At 40.4% G+C, this 15446-nt stretch overlaps 1 protein-coding gene across 1 annotated transcript in view; it reads right to left on the reverse strand.

The window, feature by feature from the left end:
• Positions 1-1161: 1161 nt before the first annotated feature.
• The window catches only part of APOB (apolipoprotein B), a 43399-nt gene continuing 29114 nt past the window's right edge, over positions 1162-15446 (reverse strand). The window contains exons 24-29 of the mRNA XM_038006617.2: positions 14825-14970; positions 13190-13563; positions 5102-12673; positions 4589-4703; positions 4316-4487; positions 1162-3074 (exon numbers count right to left, since the gene is read on the reverse strand). Coding sequence (XP_037862545.2) covers positions 1470-3074; positions 4316-4487; positions 4589-4703; positions 5102-12673; positions 13190-13563; positions 14825-14970 — 9984 coding nt within the window. The 3' untranslated portion in view covers positions 1162-1469. The remainder of the gene's footprint in view (positions 3075-4315; positions 4488-4588; positions 4704-5101; positions 12674-13189; positions 13564-14824; positions 14971-15446) is intronic.

A 15446-nucleotide genomic window follows, 5' to 3' on the forward strand; every position in this document is an offset into this window, starting at 1 on the left:
GCTACCATGTATTATAGCTCCCTAGACTCTTTCTCGCTCTTCAGTTCAGTACACAAGAATATTGTTAAGGCTATGTGTTTCCTTTTCCAGGTAATGCCTGTGCATTTTAACAGTGGGCTTCACCAAAAGAATGTGAAGCTTTATGAAAGAATGGTGGAGGCTGAAGTATTTTTGAATTTAAAAAGGAGGTCTTTTCCAAACACACCTCACGTAGGATTTGGGAGGTGGTGACCTCCGATTTCTTATTGCCCCCAAGTTACACTCTCCCTTTGCTCTTCAATGTCATGGAAAAGAATGTGCTGTTTTGTATCTACCCTTGTCAGTGATATGAGTGCAAGTTTTGTTGCACAGGTTTTTTGCAGCTTTCTCTTTCTGGAGCTCAGCTTGGAGGCTCTGACTGTACATTTCCAATGTTTAAAATCAGAGTTTGAAGTGAGTGGATATGGCAGGAGAAACCCTTGGGTTTTTATTACACTTGGGATTATTGGATATTACATTTGGAAAAATAAGGGTGCTTAGGAGCTTAAAGAGCATACATGTATGCCGGGTGGCAGAATTGTTAGGAATCTACATCTCCACCCCTCCTCTCCCAATCATACTTTCTTTGCCTTGAATGGATCCTGGCAGAGCTCCAGGGAGACATCTGGGGTCCTTATTGCCATGAAGCCCTTGGGGCTAGGACTTCCTAGCCATTCCTTCTCCACTCCTGGCAGGCTGAGTGAAATAAAGGACCTGTTGTTTCATCTCAAGGCCTACCCAAGAGCCTTGCCTTGCAAAGGCAGACGGTCAGTGAGGAAGACTCTGGGGTACATGAAGACACCAGAGGTGTTCCTCAGGATCAAAGTATGTACAAGCCTTTGTGAATATTTTTTCCTTCTCACTTGGCAAATACAATTCCTGAGATCAATTACCACATCTTTTAAATTTTTCTCTCATCTTTTAAACTATTCATAAAATATTGAATTATAAAGTATTTAATTATAAAAAAGACAATTACCTCATCTTTTAAAATATTTTTGCAAAATATTTCCCTCCACAATTTCTCCATTTCCATTTTTATTCTGTAACTTAAATCACACTATATGTTCTAGAGGTTTTGCTGTGCGTGAACATTTGTGTCAATGCCCTCATTTCACTGTCTTTCAATTCAAGTGAGCCACATTGAGTGGTATGATACACAATAAAGACTCCATTTATTTGTTCCTCCTCCCCCAAGTTTAGCAAAATAACTCAGATCCTGATTTTCTTTAACTTGCAAAAAATGCCATCCTTCTGAGTTCAGAGACCTTCAGAGCCCTGGTGCCAGCTTTGGTGCAGGTCCAATTCATATGTATTTCTGCTTGTAGCCTACTGCCTACTGCAGGGCTGGCTCACTGTATGGTTTTATCAATATAGGCAGTTTGAATTTTTCTGTGTTATGTGAAAGTTCAATTGGAACAGAAGGATAAATGAAGATTGCTTTTAAAAAATTAGAGGATGATAGTAAGTTCTCCTGGAGCAAGCTTCACGTACGGGTTCATGACTGTGGTTGATTGCAGCTTTTTCAGCAACTCCATGATGTATATCAAAAATGTGTGGTAGTTTTGAATGGACAGGTCAATCAATCTTTTGGATTCAGCAATAAATTTTTCATAGTAATCAGAGAGTTGGTCTGAAAAATCTTGCAGTTTATATCTGAACTGCTGATGGTAATCAGAAATTATTTCCTTCATCGCAATGGCCTGGCTTTTAATTATTTCCTGAGCAGTGGTAGAAAGCTCTGCAATCTTCTCTTTCCCTTTTCCATCTGGATCGGTAAGGATGCTAAGATATTCCTGAATATTTCTGTGCAGAAATTGCTCAACTTGACTTGAGAGTTGGGAAGTAAAGTCAGAGGCACTGACAATATATTCAGAATGGAAGTCCTTAAGAGCAACTAACAGGTTCTTGATCAGCCTGACTATCTTTTCTTCAAGTTCATAATATTTCACCGTCCAGCCGACTACACTTGGATCAAAATATTCTTCACGAAGGGCCATAATGTATTGATGGATCTGCTGTAACTCTTGAGAAGCTCCCTGAAGCTCGTTTTGAATAAATTCATTGAACTTATGAAGATTAAGGCATAGGTTTTCTTTCAACAATTTAAAAACATATGGGATATAATCATTGAAAATTATGTTGATCTCATCTTGGATATAATTAATAAGATCAGTAAATTTCATCTCTTTCAGCTGTTTAATGTTATCTTCTATTAGTTGGAAAATGAATTGTAAAAGGTCCTGAAGATTACGTAGCACCTCTGTGGTCTTGAGAGACTGAATGTCTTTAAATACCTCTTGGGCTTCTTTTGATAAAACTTTCAACCATTCCCTATACATTGAGATTACATCTATTAGTTTATGTCTCCTTAACTCAAAGGGAAGTGTAATCACTAGGTCTTGGAAATAGGAAAACAGTATTTCTGAACCATTATGGACTTTCAAATATACCTGGGACAGTACCATACCTACCTCCCTTATGAACGTAGTGCAAAGTTCCTCTCCAGTGTATGTCCCAGGTTTCCCCGGGAACTGGAATCTGGGGAAGTTCAGAAAATCAATAAGTGAGTCAATCAGATGCTTGACTTTCGTATGGAATTCTTGAGTAACTCGTACCAAGCCATCAAACACCTTATCCTTGAGTCCCTGGAAACTGGTTTGGCCTTCCTGAGTCAACAGTTCTTGGTACAGATTCTGGGCCTTGTCCTTCCACTCTTGGTAGGTCCCAGTGGTGCCACTGGCTGCTTTCCGGAACTGCAGGTCGATATCATCAATTTGTCTAATGGCCCCTTGATAAACCCATTCAGCATTGTTCTGCAGATTTCTTCTCAGCTTTGAAGACGCTTCTCTCAGGGTGAGTCCTGTGTGTTCCCAGTGGTACTTGTTGACATAATCATAAAGGGCCCCTGTGGCCTTAGGCACGTTGTCTTTCAGAGAGGTTAGCAAGTCAGAAGCTGCCTCCTCTTCCCAATTAACTTTGATCTGAATTTCCTCATCAGATTCCCGGAACCTCAACTCAGTTTTGAATATGGTGAGTTTTTTATCTGGAGAGGACTAAATGTAGGAAAAAAAAAAAAAAAAAAAACATGTTTTCAATTACTCCGATTACATAATATAGTACACTAAAACTTCATTAGCAGTTAAAAATAAAGATCAGAGAATCTTTCATATACTGAAAGGGATTTATCTTTCATATGTCCGTTCGTGTGTTTGTTTTATGGTTAAATAAGTCTACTGTTGTTAATTTCTCTTTATCACATGCCCCAGAAAGGATAAAAAAAAATGCTTAGTGTTTGGCATTTACATTGTGACACTTAACATTAAAACCTTCCTGGGGGCCGGGCGCGGTGGCTCAAGCCTGTAATCCCAGCACTTTGGGAGGCCGAGACGGGCGGATCATGAGGTCAGGAGATCGAGGCCATCCTGGCTAACACGGTGAAACCCCGTCTCTACTAAAAATACAAAAAACTAGCCGGGCGAGGTGGCGGGCGCCTGTAGTCCCAGCTACTCCGGAGGCTGAGGCAGGAGAATGGTGTAAACCCGGGAGGCAGAGCTTGCAGTGAGCTGAGATCCGGCCACTGCAGTCCAGCCCGGGCTACAGAGCAAGACTCCGTCTCAAAAAAAAACAACCTTCCTGGGACTGAAAACTGGAAGAGGAGGAGGAGGGGGAAGAGAAAGGAGAAAGAAGAAGAGTCAGGAAATGACAGATAGGGAAAGAAGAAGTAGCAAAAAAGGCAAGTTGGAGCCCACCCTGCAGAGACCCAGAATCCCAATATCAGTACGCATTCTCCAAGCCTATGACAAACTTTTAGTAACAGTAATAGAACCATGTTTAGTCTTCCCCTCTAGTAATGTCACCCTTGATTTGGCCCTGGCAGAGCTTGTAAATGACATGAGAGGAGTTCGATGTATCTCATCTAGCAATTCTATTGTGGGGAAGAATTTTAAAGTTTTAAATACTTAAGAGACCACCACTCTCTGAAAAACAGACCCTGCATATGGCTGAGCTTTCCTGTGATTTAGATGATGAGGTATAACCCTCATCTTTCTGGATTTGTCCAGAATTAATAAATAACAGTGCTGATAGGATGTAATGTGTGCATCTAAAAATTAAAATCAATCAAGGACTCATTGTAATACTTTCTAAAGAATATTTCCTCAGAGAAGAAGTTGCTTACCACCTGTCTTTCACCTAGTTTGGGGTATCACTGAATGAATATTTGGTCTTGAATTAAATGTATCTGCCCCAATTCTCCACTCTTTCGGAGGCGTGTCACTCATTAGGTGGTATTTACCTGAGGGATGTAGTAGATGTTCCATTTGGAAAAATCCACATCCATGCCCATGGTACCTATGGCTGGGGAGGCTGCTGAGGTGGAGACGCCTTTCTTGTCTTTCTGGTAGCGCAGATGGAGATCGGTGAATGCTGGGCTTTTGATATCGAGGTGCACTTTTCTTTCCCATTCTCTGAAAGCAGAAAAACAGATGAGCCATCATGAAAGGGGTATGGAGATGATGAAAATCAATGAGTTTTCAAAAGGGAGAAAGTTTCAATAAAAGCTCCATACCGAAGTCCTTCATATTTGCCATCTTCTTCATATTCTGCACTGAAGTCATGGTGTGCAAATGTTCCTTTAGTCTTAGAGGCTAACATACCATCTTCGATTCTGTGTGTTCCCACAACTATATAGGGGAGATTTCATATTTTATTAGATTCATAACAGTAAAACATAGATGTTTTCATTGTGAAAACCGGGAGAATTTTATCCTAACCAGATACTTCACTTATGTTTAAAATATGCAATGTACAGCTCATAGTTGTTTCAAAATAAATTGCTAAAAGACATTTAGTCCTAAAATAATTATATAAAAATTAATTTTCTTTAAAGCTGTTTGTCTTGAATGGCACTAGATTTTCTACAGTTTGGTTTTTACATGTAGGGTACACATGTATCTCCTTTCTTAAAATTTTGTGATATTGAGTAATTGTACATCTACTCACAACTAAATACATAATTATTTACTCATAACTCCCACTGAAAATATACAGTATCTAGGAGAGGAGGCAGGATATTTCTTACCATTTAGTTTATATTCCAGAAACTGTATGGTTGAGCTGCACGTGGAATCCAGGACTGTTTCGACATGATCCGCTTTGTTTTTCAAACTGGCACTCCAAGTGGCATTATACAGGGGAGAGTCTACCTCAAAGCGTGCAGTCAGTGCTTGAAAGGAAGGAATGAAAATTCCAGCAGGCACAGAGAACTTAATGGAGGGAATCTCAATAGTCTGCTCAGGCATGATGATGGTGGGCAACTCAAAGTCTGCGATCTTATTGGCTACCGCATTTAGATCCAAAACAGCACTGCCAACTGAAACACTTTTTGGAAGCGTGAACTGGGACACAGTTAACTGAGATTCAGGCACGGTTATCTCAAAAAAGGGAATCAAGGAGTCTTCTGGTTGAGAATATTTTGTTAACACATCAACTTCAGGGAATTTTACCTCAGGGAGTGCTGGTAGGTTGAGGGCAAATGATGAAGTTCTCAGCTTCTTATAGATTTTTATTTCTCTGAAGTCAAGTTTGTAGGATGGAACCTGAAGATCTGTAAATGGGACATGGAATGTAGGCATGACAAGAACTGAATTTAGATCATTTAGTTTCAGTCCAGGAATAATGAATTCATCAGCCAAAACTTTTACAGGGATAGAGAATGAATAGCCATTGGGGTTTTTGGTGTACACAAAGGCAGTTGAAACACGAAGATGCTGCCTCCTACCAATGCTGGTGGTTACATCCAGCTTTAGGAAGTCCCATAAGCTCTTGCCATAGACTGGTAGGATGATATTTTTGAGGAACCTTAGGTTTCCTTCTAAGGATCCTGCAATGTCAAGGTGTGCCTTTTCTTGGTCATTGGAAAGCTCAACATGGTTCTGGAAAGACCCAGAATGAACCCGGGCTTCATTTTTCCATCTGATCTTCTGGTTCTTAGTGTTAGCATTCAGGGTCACTTCCTGGCCAAGGTGGGGGATATCAAGGAAGGAATTGGGCTGACTTGCATGGACCTGAACAAAAGCTGACATTTCCCATGGAGAGAGTTCCAGGGTGGCTTTGCTTGTATGTTCTCCATTTGTGAAAAAGAGGCCCTCTAGCTTTAAGTGGTTTTTCATACTGTGCTCCCAGAGGGAATATATGCGTTGGAGAGTGGCTTCTCCAGCAAAATTTTCTTTTACTTCAAGGTTCCAGATATCATCAATTTTGGAAGTGCCCTGCAGCTTCACTGAAGACCGTGTGCTTTTGGAATTCAAGTAAGTGTTGGCCTCACTGGCAATAGTTCCTGAATAATCCCGTGAAAGAACTGAACCCTTGACATCTCCTTTGGTAGATGACTCAATGGAAAAGTAAGAGGTGAGGCTTTCCAAGATGAGCTTATGGTCAACTGCCCCTTTAGCGGTAGAGTACAGCATTGAAGAATGGAAATCATACTTAAATTCCATGGAGGAAGAGACAGTAGGTTTTGACTTGGTATTTCCATTAAGTTCTTGCTTGAAATTAATTCTCAAAATTGGAATTTGGACTTTTGCGGTTGTTGCCACTGACGCTTCCATATTTTTCTTGGTTAAGCTCACAGTACTGTTATGACTACCCTCCACAAATTTGTTGCTCAGAGACAGAGCTGTGGCTAACTTCAATCCCCTTTTTCTTGTCAATCTTGTGGTGCCCTCTAATTTGTACTGCAGTACATCAATGACAGATGAAGACGAAGAAAGGAGATGAGCAACAATATCTGATTGGTTAAAAACTTCAGCATTGGTATTCAGTGAGATGACACTTGATTTAAAGGAGAAATCAAAGGTAATATTGCCCATGGCAGGAATAAAAATATGGCTTATGGTACACAATTCCTTGAAATCTGGAAGAGAAAGCTTGAGATTTCTAGGGACTTGAAGGACTGGCAGTTCTAAGGATGGCAGGATTAATGTGTATGAAGGCACATGGATGTCAGAACCTAGGATGGTGAAACTAGGCATGCTGACTGCTTTTGGAATCCCATAGCCAAATGCCAACATCTCTACAGTGAATGGAGACACTTCAACATTGACAACTGGAACAGTGTATCCTGGAATTTGAAAGGTCCTGGGGAGCTCGTCATGAGATTTTTCAGCTTTGTACTTATCAAACTTAATTTTTGCATCATTATAGGATTTGGTGACAAAATCTAATGCATTGTTTCTGGCTTTTTCAAAATGCTTGTCAAAGGATTTGATGTTCTGACTGGTAAACTCATAAAGCACAGCCAAAGGATTTGTGATGGAATGCCTGTGTTTGTTTTTCTTATACTGAGCTTTTACACTTAAATCAAATGATTGCTTTGTTGTTTTCAAGAATTCCTTCAAGCCTGTTTTTTCCCATAGAGAGAAATCTTTCAGTGGAGGAGTTGTGATTATTGTGTAAGGCAGAGGCATTTCAGGAATTGTTAAAGGAATGTTTAAGAAATCCAGATTTGCTTCTCCATTTATTCCTACGTGGGCCTCCATAATGTTCTTGTTGTTTCCAGCAGAGAAATTTTGGTTGTACTTATACTGATTGAACCTAGTACTTACTTGCCAACTTGCTTGCTGGGCACTGGGACTCAGAAACAGTGCATAGTTATTCAGGAAGTCTATCTTCCCTGTTAACCTTAATGGAAAACTAACTTTCAAATTCCCTTCATTGTTTGTGGATGTCGTGATCTCAAATGGCTGGGCTGAAAAGAAAAGAGAATTTTTCAAAGTTCCAATAACCTTTCCATTTAAATGAGCATCATGCCTCCCAGTAAACTCTGCCTTCCCTTCTCCAAAAAGTGCCGTGCCTTTAGCAGTTAGAACACTGTGGCCCACATGCTGGGAATCAACTTGTGATTGAATTTCAAGTTTAGAAAAGTTGAGGGAGCCAGATTCATAAACCAAGTTTTGGTTTACTCTTAGGTGCTTGCTATTGATCTTATTGGACAGTCCAAAGGAAGTGAGGGGTCCTTCTATGGTGAAACTAATTTGTGATTCATGTGTTCCCTCATCTGAGAATCTGGGGCAGGCCCATTTCCATGACCCTTTTCCAGAAGAAGTCCATGCTATGTGGCCGGCTTCCAACAGTGTCTTGATCTCATTGCGCAGGTCAGCCTGACTAGAGAAGTCCAGTTTAGGGATGTTCAATTTGTGGAAGTACTTAGTGTTGCTATCCAGGGTAAGCTGATTGTTTATCTTGACAATCACTTCATTACTAAGCTCCAGTGTGTTTTTTTCCGTGTGTAAACTTGCCACTGTGTTTGATTTTCCCTCAATAACATTTCCAAAAAACAGCATTTCACTCCCATGCTCTGTTCTCAGATACTTGCTGGAGAACTTCACGAACTCCTTCAGAGCCAGCGGATTAATCTTAGGGTTTGAGAGTTGTGCATTTGCTTGAAAATCAAAATTGAGAACTTCTAATTTGGACTCTCCTTTGGCAGTGATGGAAGCTGCAATACCTGCTTCGTTTGCTGAAGTGGTTCCATTCCCTATGTCAGCATTTGCATCTAATGTGAAAAGAGGAGATTGGATTTTCAAAATACTATACAGCTTGCCAAAAGTAGGTACTTCAATTGTGTGTGAGATGTGGGGAAGCTGGAATTCTGGTATGTGAAGGTCAGGAACTTGAAAATCATTAAGGTTGAGATTTGGGATTACAAATTCTGGAATTGCGATTTCTGGTAAATGGAAGTCTGGCAGGGTGATTCTCGCTAGAGGAATGTCCTCCACCTTCAGATCCCTGAGATATACTTCTGGAACAGGCCACTGCAGCTCACTGTTCAGCATCTGGTCAATGGTTCTGATGATCTTTACTTTTATTTCTACAAAGTCAATTGTAAAGGAAGGAATGTGGAAGGTGTTAAGGATGGTAAATTCTGGTGTGGAAAACCTGGATGGGATTTTTATATCTTTTAACTCTTTGAAGTTTATCTGAACTGATGGAATCCTCAAATCTGTTAGGGGGACTATGAAATCAGGTGTCTGGAAGGTAGCTCTCTGAAGAGCCTGAAGACTGACTTCGAAGGCAGGCATGGTCCCAAGGATGGTCTTGATTTCAGGAACAGTGAACCCTTGCTCTACCAATGCTTTCACATGTTTAGCCCAATCTTGGATAGAATACTGCTCTGCAAAGTCAGTAAGGTTCTTAGCAGCAAGAGTCCACCAATCAGAAATGTAAGTGACAAGTGTGCTATAAACCTGGCCTACCAGAGACAGGTATCGTTGAAGTTCCTGCTCAATGTCCATTTGATATATTCGGTCTCGTGTATCTTCTAGGGTCTCTCGAAATTTGGCCTTCATGTGAGCCAAAGATGCTGAACTTAAAGCATCCTGTAACCAATCGATGATTAAGGTTATTTTGGTATCCTGTAGGCTTTCCAGATATACTGCGACTGTGGCCTTGGTTTCCTCTAAAAACAGTTTTAATGCTTCAGCTTTTTGTGGTAGTTCCAGAGCCTGAATTTCACCATTGAGTCTCTGAGTCAGCTCACGGATTTGGTTATTGGTTTCATCTACAAACTGGTGGTAATCAAATGACTTTAATTGCTTTATCAACATGTCAAGGAATTTGTTTACATCTTCAATGAATGTTTTAAAAGATAGTTCATCAAGTTGCTTGACAGCATCATCAATAAATCCAACCAATTTCTCAAAGTAATCTTTTATCTTAACTTGTTGTAGGACATTGCTTAGCTTCTGAATAGTCTCCTTCAACTTGTACTGGTGGGCCAACTCTACTAATTTATCCATTAAAACCTGGATTTGTTGGTCTACTTCATACCTCTCAATTAACTCATGGACTTTGGCTCTGAAGGCATTGATTTTCTCAGTTACTTCAAAATCCCCAATAAGATTTATAACAAAGTGTTTGACATGCTCAAGAACATCATTTATTCTTTCAAATGAAATTGTAGTTCCCAGTTGATCTAAAAGCACTCTAACATCAATAGCCTCAATGTGTTGTTTTAACTTTCCAGCTAGGTGCTGGATGTCTATATTCTGTATGTGTCTCTTAAGCTGCTGCAGTTTTTCTTGTATCCGGATTCTGATTTGGTACTTAGTATCCACATTTTGAATCCAGGATGCAGTACTACTTCCAATTTTGTTAAAATCTATATTTTCAATAAACAAATGTAGATCATGGATTGTTTTTACTAAATTTACACGGATATGATAGTGCTCATCAAGACTTTTTAATTTTTCAATGATTTGATCAATAATATTAGCAATAGCTATTTTCAAATCATGTAAATCATAATTATCTTTAATATACTGATCAAATTGTATCATATATGTCTGAAGTTGAGATAGTTTTTCATTAAAGTTGATTTTCGCATCATCTAATGCAGTTTGTATATCATTTTCTGTAATTCTATACTTTTTTGTAAGAGCAGTCAGTTTCTCCTTGGCACGTGAAACTTGTCTCTCCCAATTGAATGAATTCAGATAATCATTAGCTTGCTGTGGGAGTTTTCCCAGGGCTGCTCTGTATTTTCGTACAAATTGATCAATATTGATGTGCTTCAGGTGTCTCTGCATGCTTTCCAGTACAACTATAATAGTTCGTTGATTCCTCTCAAAATATTCTTGCAAGGTCTCAAAAAATGGGAGGTTAATGGTGTGAACATCCTGGTTTTTATCATACTTTACAAAAGCAACAATTGTAAATTCTTGGGGCTTCTCAACAGCATCTCTCATCTCTAAAGCATCAATGACATTGACGGGCTCAATGAGTAAAAGTGGCACTTCAATTGGGTAGTCTAGTAGAGTGAGGTCAGCCAGAGCTCGTCCACTAAGCTCCACACCAATTTTGTCTTTAGTGTTGTAAGCATCCAAGTCCTGGCTGTATTCATTGTTGTTAAATTGGGTCTTGAGTTTCCAGGTGCCTGTCTGCTCAGCTGGAGTAAGTAGGGCACTGACTTTGTGTTCAAGAGATGTACTGATGCTTTTCCTAGACATGAGATGATGACTCGTGGAGCCTTTGTAATCATGAGAGAAAGTAAATGCCAGAGGTTCTGCTTTCAACAGGAATTTGCTATACAGCTGCCCAGTATGTTCTCCCCAGAGAGCAAGTTTCCCGTTGCCATTTGTATGTGTATCAATGGTCATGGTAAATGGAGCCATTACAGAATGGAAGACATTGCTGAAATGCAATGAGTCTGAATTATAGTTTGTGCTAATGTCAATGGCTGAAGCCAGCCCAGCTATGTCTGTGTTGAGCCGATGGCTAAACTCCACACCCTGAACCTTAGCAACAGTGTCTGCTTTGTAGCTTGCTGATAAAGCAGCAGAAGAGATGGTATAGATGTGTTTTATTTCATTATTTTGGTAGGCTCCTTTTAGATTACCAGCCACATGCAGCTTCAGGGGTTCTAGCCGTAGTTTCCCATTGTTGGTCAGATCCAGAGCACTGTATTTCAGGTCATTGTTTAAAGTCGTTACCAGAGAATAGGGCTGTAGCTGTAAATTAAAAGTTTGTTTATAAAACTTGTCAGAGCTGTAAATGTTGTCAAGTTTTGAAGAGAAGTCCAGTGATAAGCCTGCAATGTTCAGACTGTTTGTGTGGTCAAATTTCATTTCGGCATATGAGCCCATCATGTCACTCGAGAGCTTAAGTCCTTCTTGACTGATCTTGAAGTTGAAAATGTTTTTGCTGTCAACACCCAGAATCATGGCCTGATAAGCACTTCCCAGTGATAGCTCTGTGAGGGCGGCTTTCCCATCTAGACTGAATTTTGCATTGTGTTCCCTGAAGCGGCCATTTGTTGTTAATTTCATAGACGCCCCAGAGAGGCCAATCTCTGCATTCAGCTCATTCTCCAGCACCAGGGGACTATACTTCAAGTTGGTCGTTGCACTGGTAGATACTCCGTCTTGGCCAATCCTTAGTGTTGCCTTGTGAGCGCCACTGTTAATTTTGTCAGTGCCCAAGATGTCAGCATTTAACTCAAGACCATGGGAATTTAGTGATCCAGAAAGCAGGCTGAAGAACCTCAATGACTCGTAATCGGCCTGATATTCAGAACGCAGCAGTGCATTTTGCTTAGAGAAGGTCATATCCATCTTGTTAGAAGTCGCAAAGTTCTCATACTTCCCATTGGTGTCAGATTTTAAAGTCAGCTCGTAGTTCTCGTACTTCAGGGAAGCAGTATTTTTAATGATGCCACTTTGCAGATCAGAGGTGGAGATCAGGGAGAGAGTTCCATCTTCATATCTTCCTGTTATCTGGTTGGTGCCTTGGAGGTAGGAGGAGTTAAATCTCAGGTTGGACTCTCCGTTGAGCCGGCCAGTATTAGGATCCCTCTGACAAGACAGGCCATATGTGCCTTTAGCATAGAATGAAGAGACTCTGAACTGCCCATCAATCTTGACTTCTTTGACAAACAAATGCTGTTCCTTTTTTGAGTCCAAATGAACTGAAGCAGACATCTGTGGTCCCCAGGAACTAGATGCATCGAATATTAGTAAACCTTTTGAGACTGGGTTGTTTCCAAGTTTTTCTACATGACTGAATTTGATATTCGAATCTAGAAATTTGTGGCGTAGAGATCCACCACATGATAGTGTGAACGTATTCTTGTGGTCATATGTTGCTTCTCCAGATCCTAACATAAAAATGAAAAGACATTAGTTAAATTAAGCAATACATTTCCAGAGCAGTCTCTGTGTGAAAGTCTTTCAATAATAAAGTCCCATTTTTCTGGGCCAGTTGTGCAATAGACTCCTCCACCTGTAATGCAAACATAAAATCTGATAGCAAAAGGCATTCCTCCAGGAAGCCTTGCTTGACCACCATAGGCTTTGTTTAGGTTCCCTTGCTGAGTGCTTCTACTCTACCTTATACTTATATACTACACTCTATCATAGCACCTCTCACACTGAATTGTAATTGCTGGCTTATCTGTCTACTTTCTGTTACTGCCTACTAGAATATTTAATACATGTGATATGTTTAATAAATATTTCTATTCATTGAATAAAATAAAAGATTTAAAAGACTTCCAAGTAGCAAGGAAGATTATCTGCTAGAAAGCCAAAGTCCTTTCCTCCCTGGAGGAGGCTCTCCTCTTAGAGCCTGCTATGAACTAGCCCTGTGCATCCTTTACCTGAGCATAGCTCACCTTGCACATTGTAGGAAAGCAGGTCAACCACAGAGTCAGCCTTCATGTGGTAACGAGCCTGAAGGCTGAAATGGTCTGTGCTGGTGTTGCCACCAGTGTAGGAGGCGGACCAGTTGTACAAGTTGCTGTAGACATTTGCAGACAGGTCTAGAACACCCAGGAGAGGCACCTGCAGTTGATACAACTTGGGAATGGTAAAAGTAGGGACTTGGAACTCTTGAGATGGCAGATGGAAATCCACAGACTTGAAGTGGAGGGCTGGTGTCCTAACAGTCTCTAACATCTTTAGATCTCTGGAGGATTTGCCACCAAAAGGCAAAGGAATCTCAACTTTCAAACTGTTCTTGTTCAAGGTATATTTGACCCGGCCATCGCTGAAATGAACAACAAAGACAACATCCCCACAGTCAGACATCAGTCATTCAAAGTTCTCTGCCTCTGACCTTCCCAGCAATATTGTACCTGCCTCATTCCCGAAGCCACTCTGCACTTTTCCTTGTGCTACTCCTATGCCTGGACCCCTTTGCTTTTACCTCCACCTATCAAACACTCAAATCCTTACAAAGCTCTTCTAAGAGCCACTTATTATCATTACCACCCCACCTAAGTCATAGCCAATTTGCCTCATTCTTACAGTTACATAGTCCCTTGCACCTTTCTCAAAAAGCATGTCATAATTTTGCTTATATAATTAATTATTTGTCATTTGTTGGTGTCTACATGGTATCTTTCTGAGAGAAAGGACTATATCTTATCCCATTTCTATCTTCTCACTGTACCTAGTCTAGCATTTTGCCCATAGGGGATACTTGATACAAATTTGCTAAACTGAATTGAGGTAACTTGATTTGTGGAAAGAACATAGGTGTGGAAGTCAGTAAGCCTGGGTTAAAATATTTTCTCAGAATGCTGCCTTCATTTAGTGCTCAACGGCTGTTCTGACTCTCTGTAACTTAACAGTAAGCTTGTAGTCAATAATGCCTCTAGCCATTCTGAATTCTTCACAGAGGGAGAATTTGCTTATAATGGAAGAAAGCTGAATGACCTTCCAATTCAGGTTATACTGATAAAATGCCTTAGGATGAAAGTACCAGAATCCTCCAATTACTTTCTTAGATTCTTCCTGACAGGGTTGGCATTCTCATGTTTACTACTGCAAAAATGCCACAGTGTTTGCACTACAGTTATTTATCTCCTTAAAATGCTTAAATTATTTCCCTTAAAAATTTATATTAAAAAAGTGTCTAGGCCGGGCGCGGTGACTCAAGCCTGTAATCCCAGCACTTTGGGAGGCCGAGACGGGTGGATCACGAGGTCAGGAGATCGAGACCATCCTGGCTAATACGGCAAAACCCCGTCTCTACTAAAAATACAAAAAACTAGCTGGGTGAGTTGGCGGGCGCCTGTAATCCCAGCTACTCGGGAGGCTGAGGCAGGAGAATGGCGTGAACCCAGGAGGCGGAGCTTGCAGTGAGCTGAGATCTGGCCACTGCACTCCAGCCTGGGCGACAGAGCGAGACTCCGTCTCAAAAAAAAAAAAAAAAAAAAAAGATAAAAAAGTGTCTAAATCATGCTATGTAAAATCTTTCATTTACTTTGCACGGTTCAAGAAGCTTTGGCAGTTTCTTCTTTTACCTTTTTAAGAAGAGGTTTTCTGGGATGTGGAAGTCTGGCAATCCCATGTTCTGGAGGTTCAACTCCTTCAGGCTATTGAGGTGGTCTTGCAAAGTCTGGGTATAAGGAAGAATCTCAGATGCCTTCTGAAGCCATGAGTTCATTGCCTACAAAATGACAGGAGATTTTTAAGGTAATGGGCATGGATGAGCCTCAAAGAGCAATGAACATTAGGCACAAATCCAGATTTGACAAGTTAATTATTTAGCAGGACAATGCACTGAATGTTAAAAATAAATAACAGAAAATTATGAATCTTCATTGACAGTCACTGATCACTGCCCATATTTATAAAAGGAATGTCTAACATAGTCAGCCTCCTAGCTAGTGTCCTGAATCTTCCTTTGATACCACGAGGCAAAGAACTGTTCTGCTTAGTAGCATCTCTTTGATATGTATCATATTCAGCTTTGTGTAACTGGATAACTACACATGTGTGAAAGTTTTTTTTCTTCCCAAGAATTCCCTGGGGGGCAGGAAGCATGCCTTATACATCTTTGGATACCTTCCTGCACCCTGCACCTAGCTCAGAGTTGAGGATGTAATTAGCACTTATACCCATGTACTTATTGACTGGCAGACT

The sequence above is a fragment of the Chlorocebus sabaeus genome, chromosome 14 (assembly GCF_047675955.1).
Source record: "Chlorocebus sabaeus isolate Y175 chromosome 14, mChlSab1.0.hap1, whole genome shotgun sequence".
Taxonomy (NCBI): domain Eukaryota; kingdom Metazoa; phylum Chordata; class Mammalia; order Primates; family Cercopithecidae; genus Chlorocebus; species Chlorocebus sabaeus.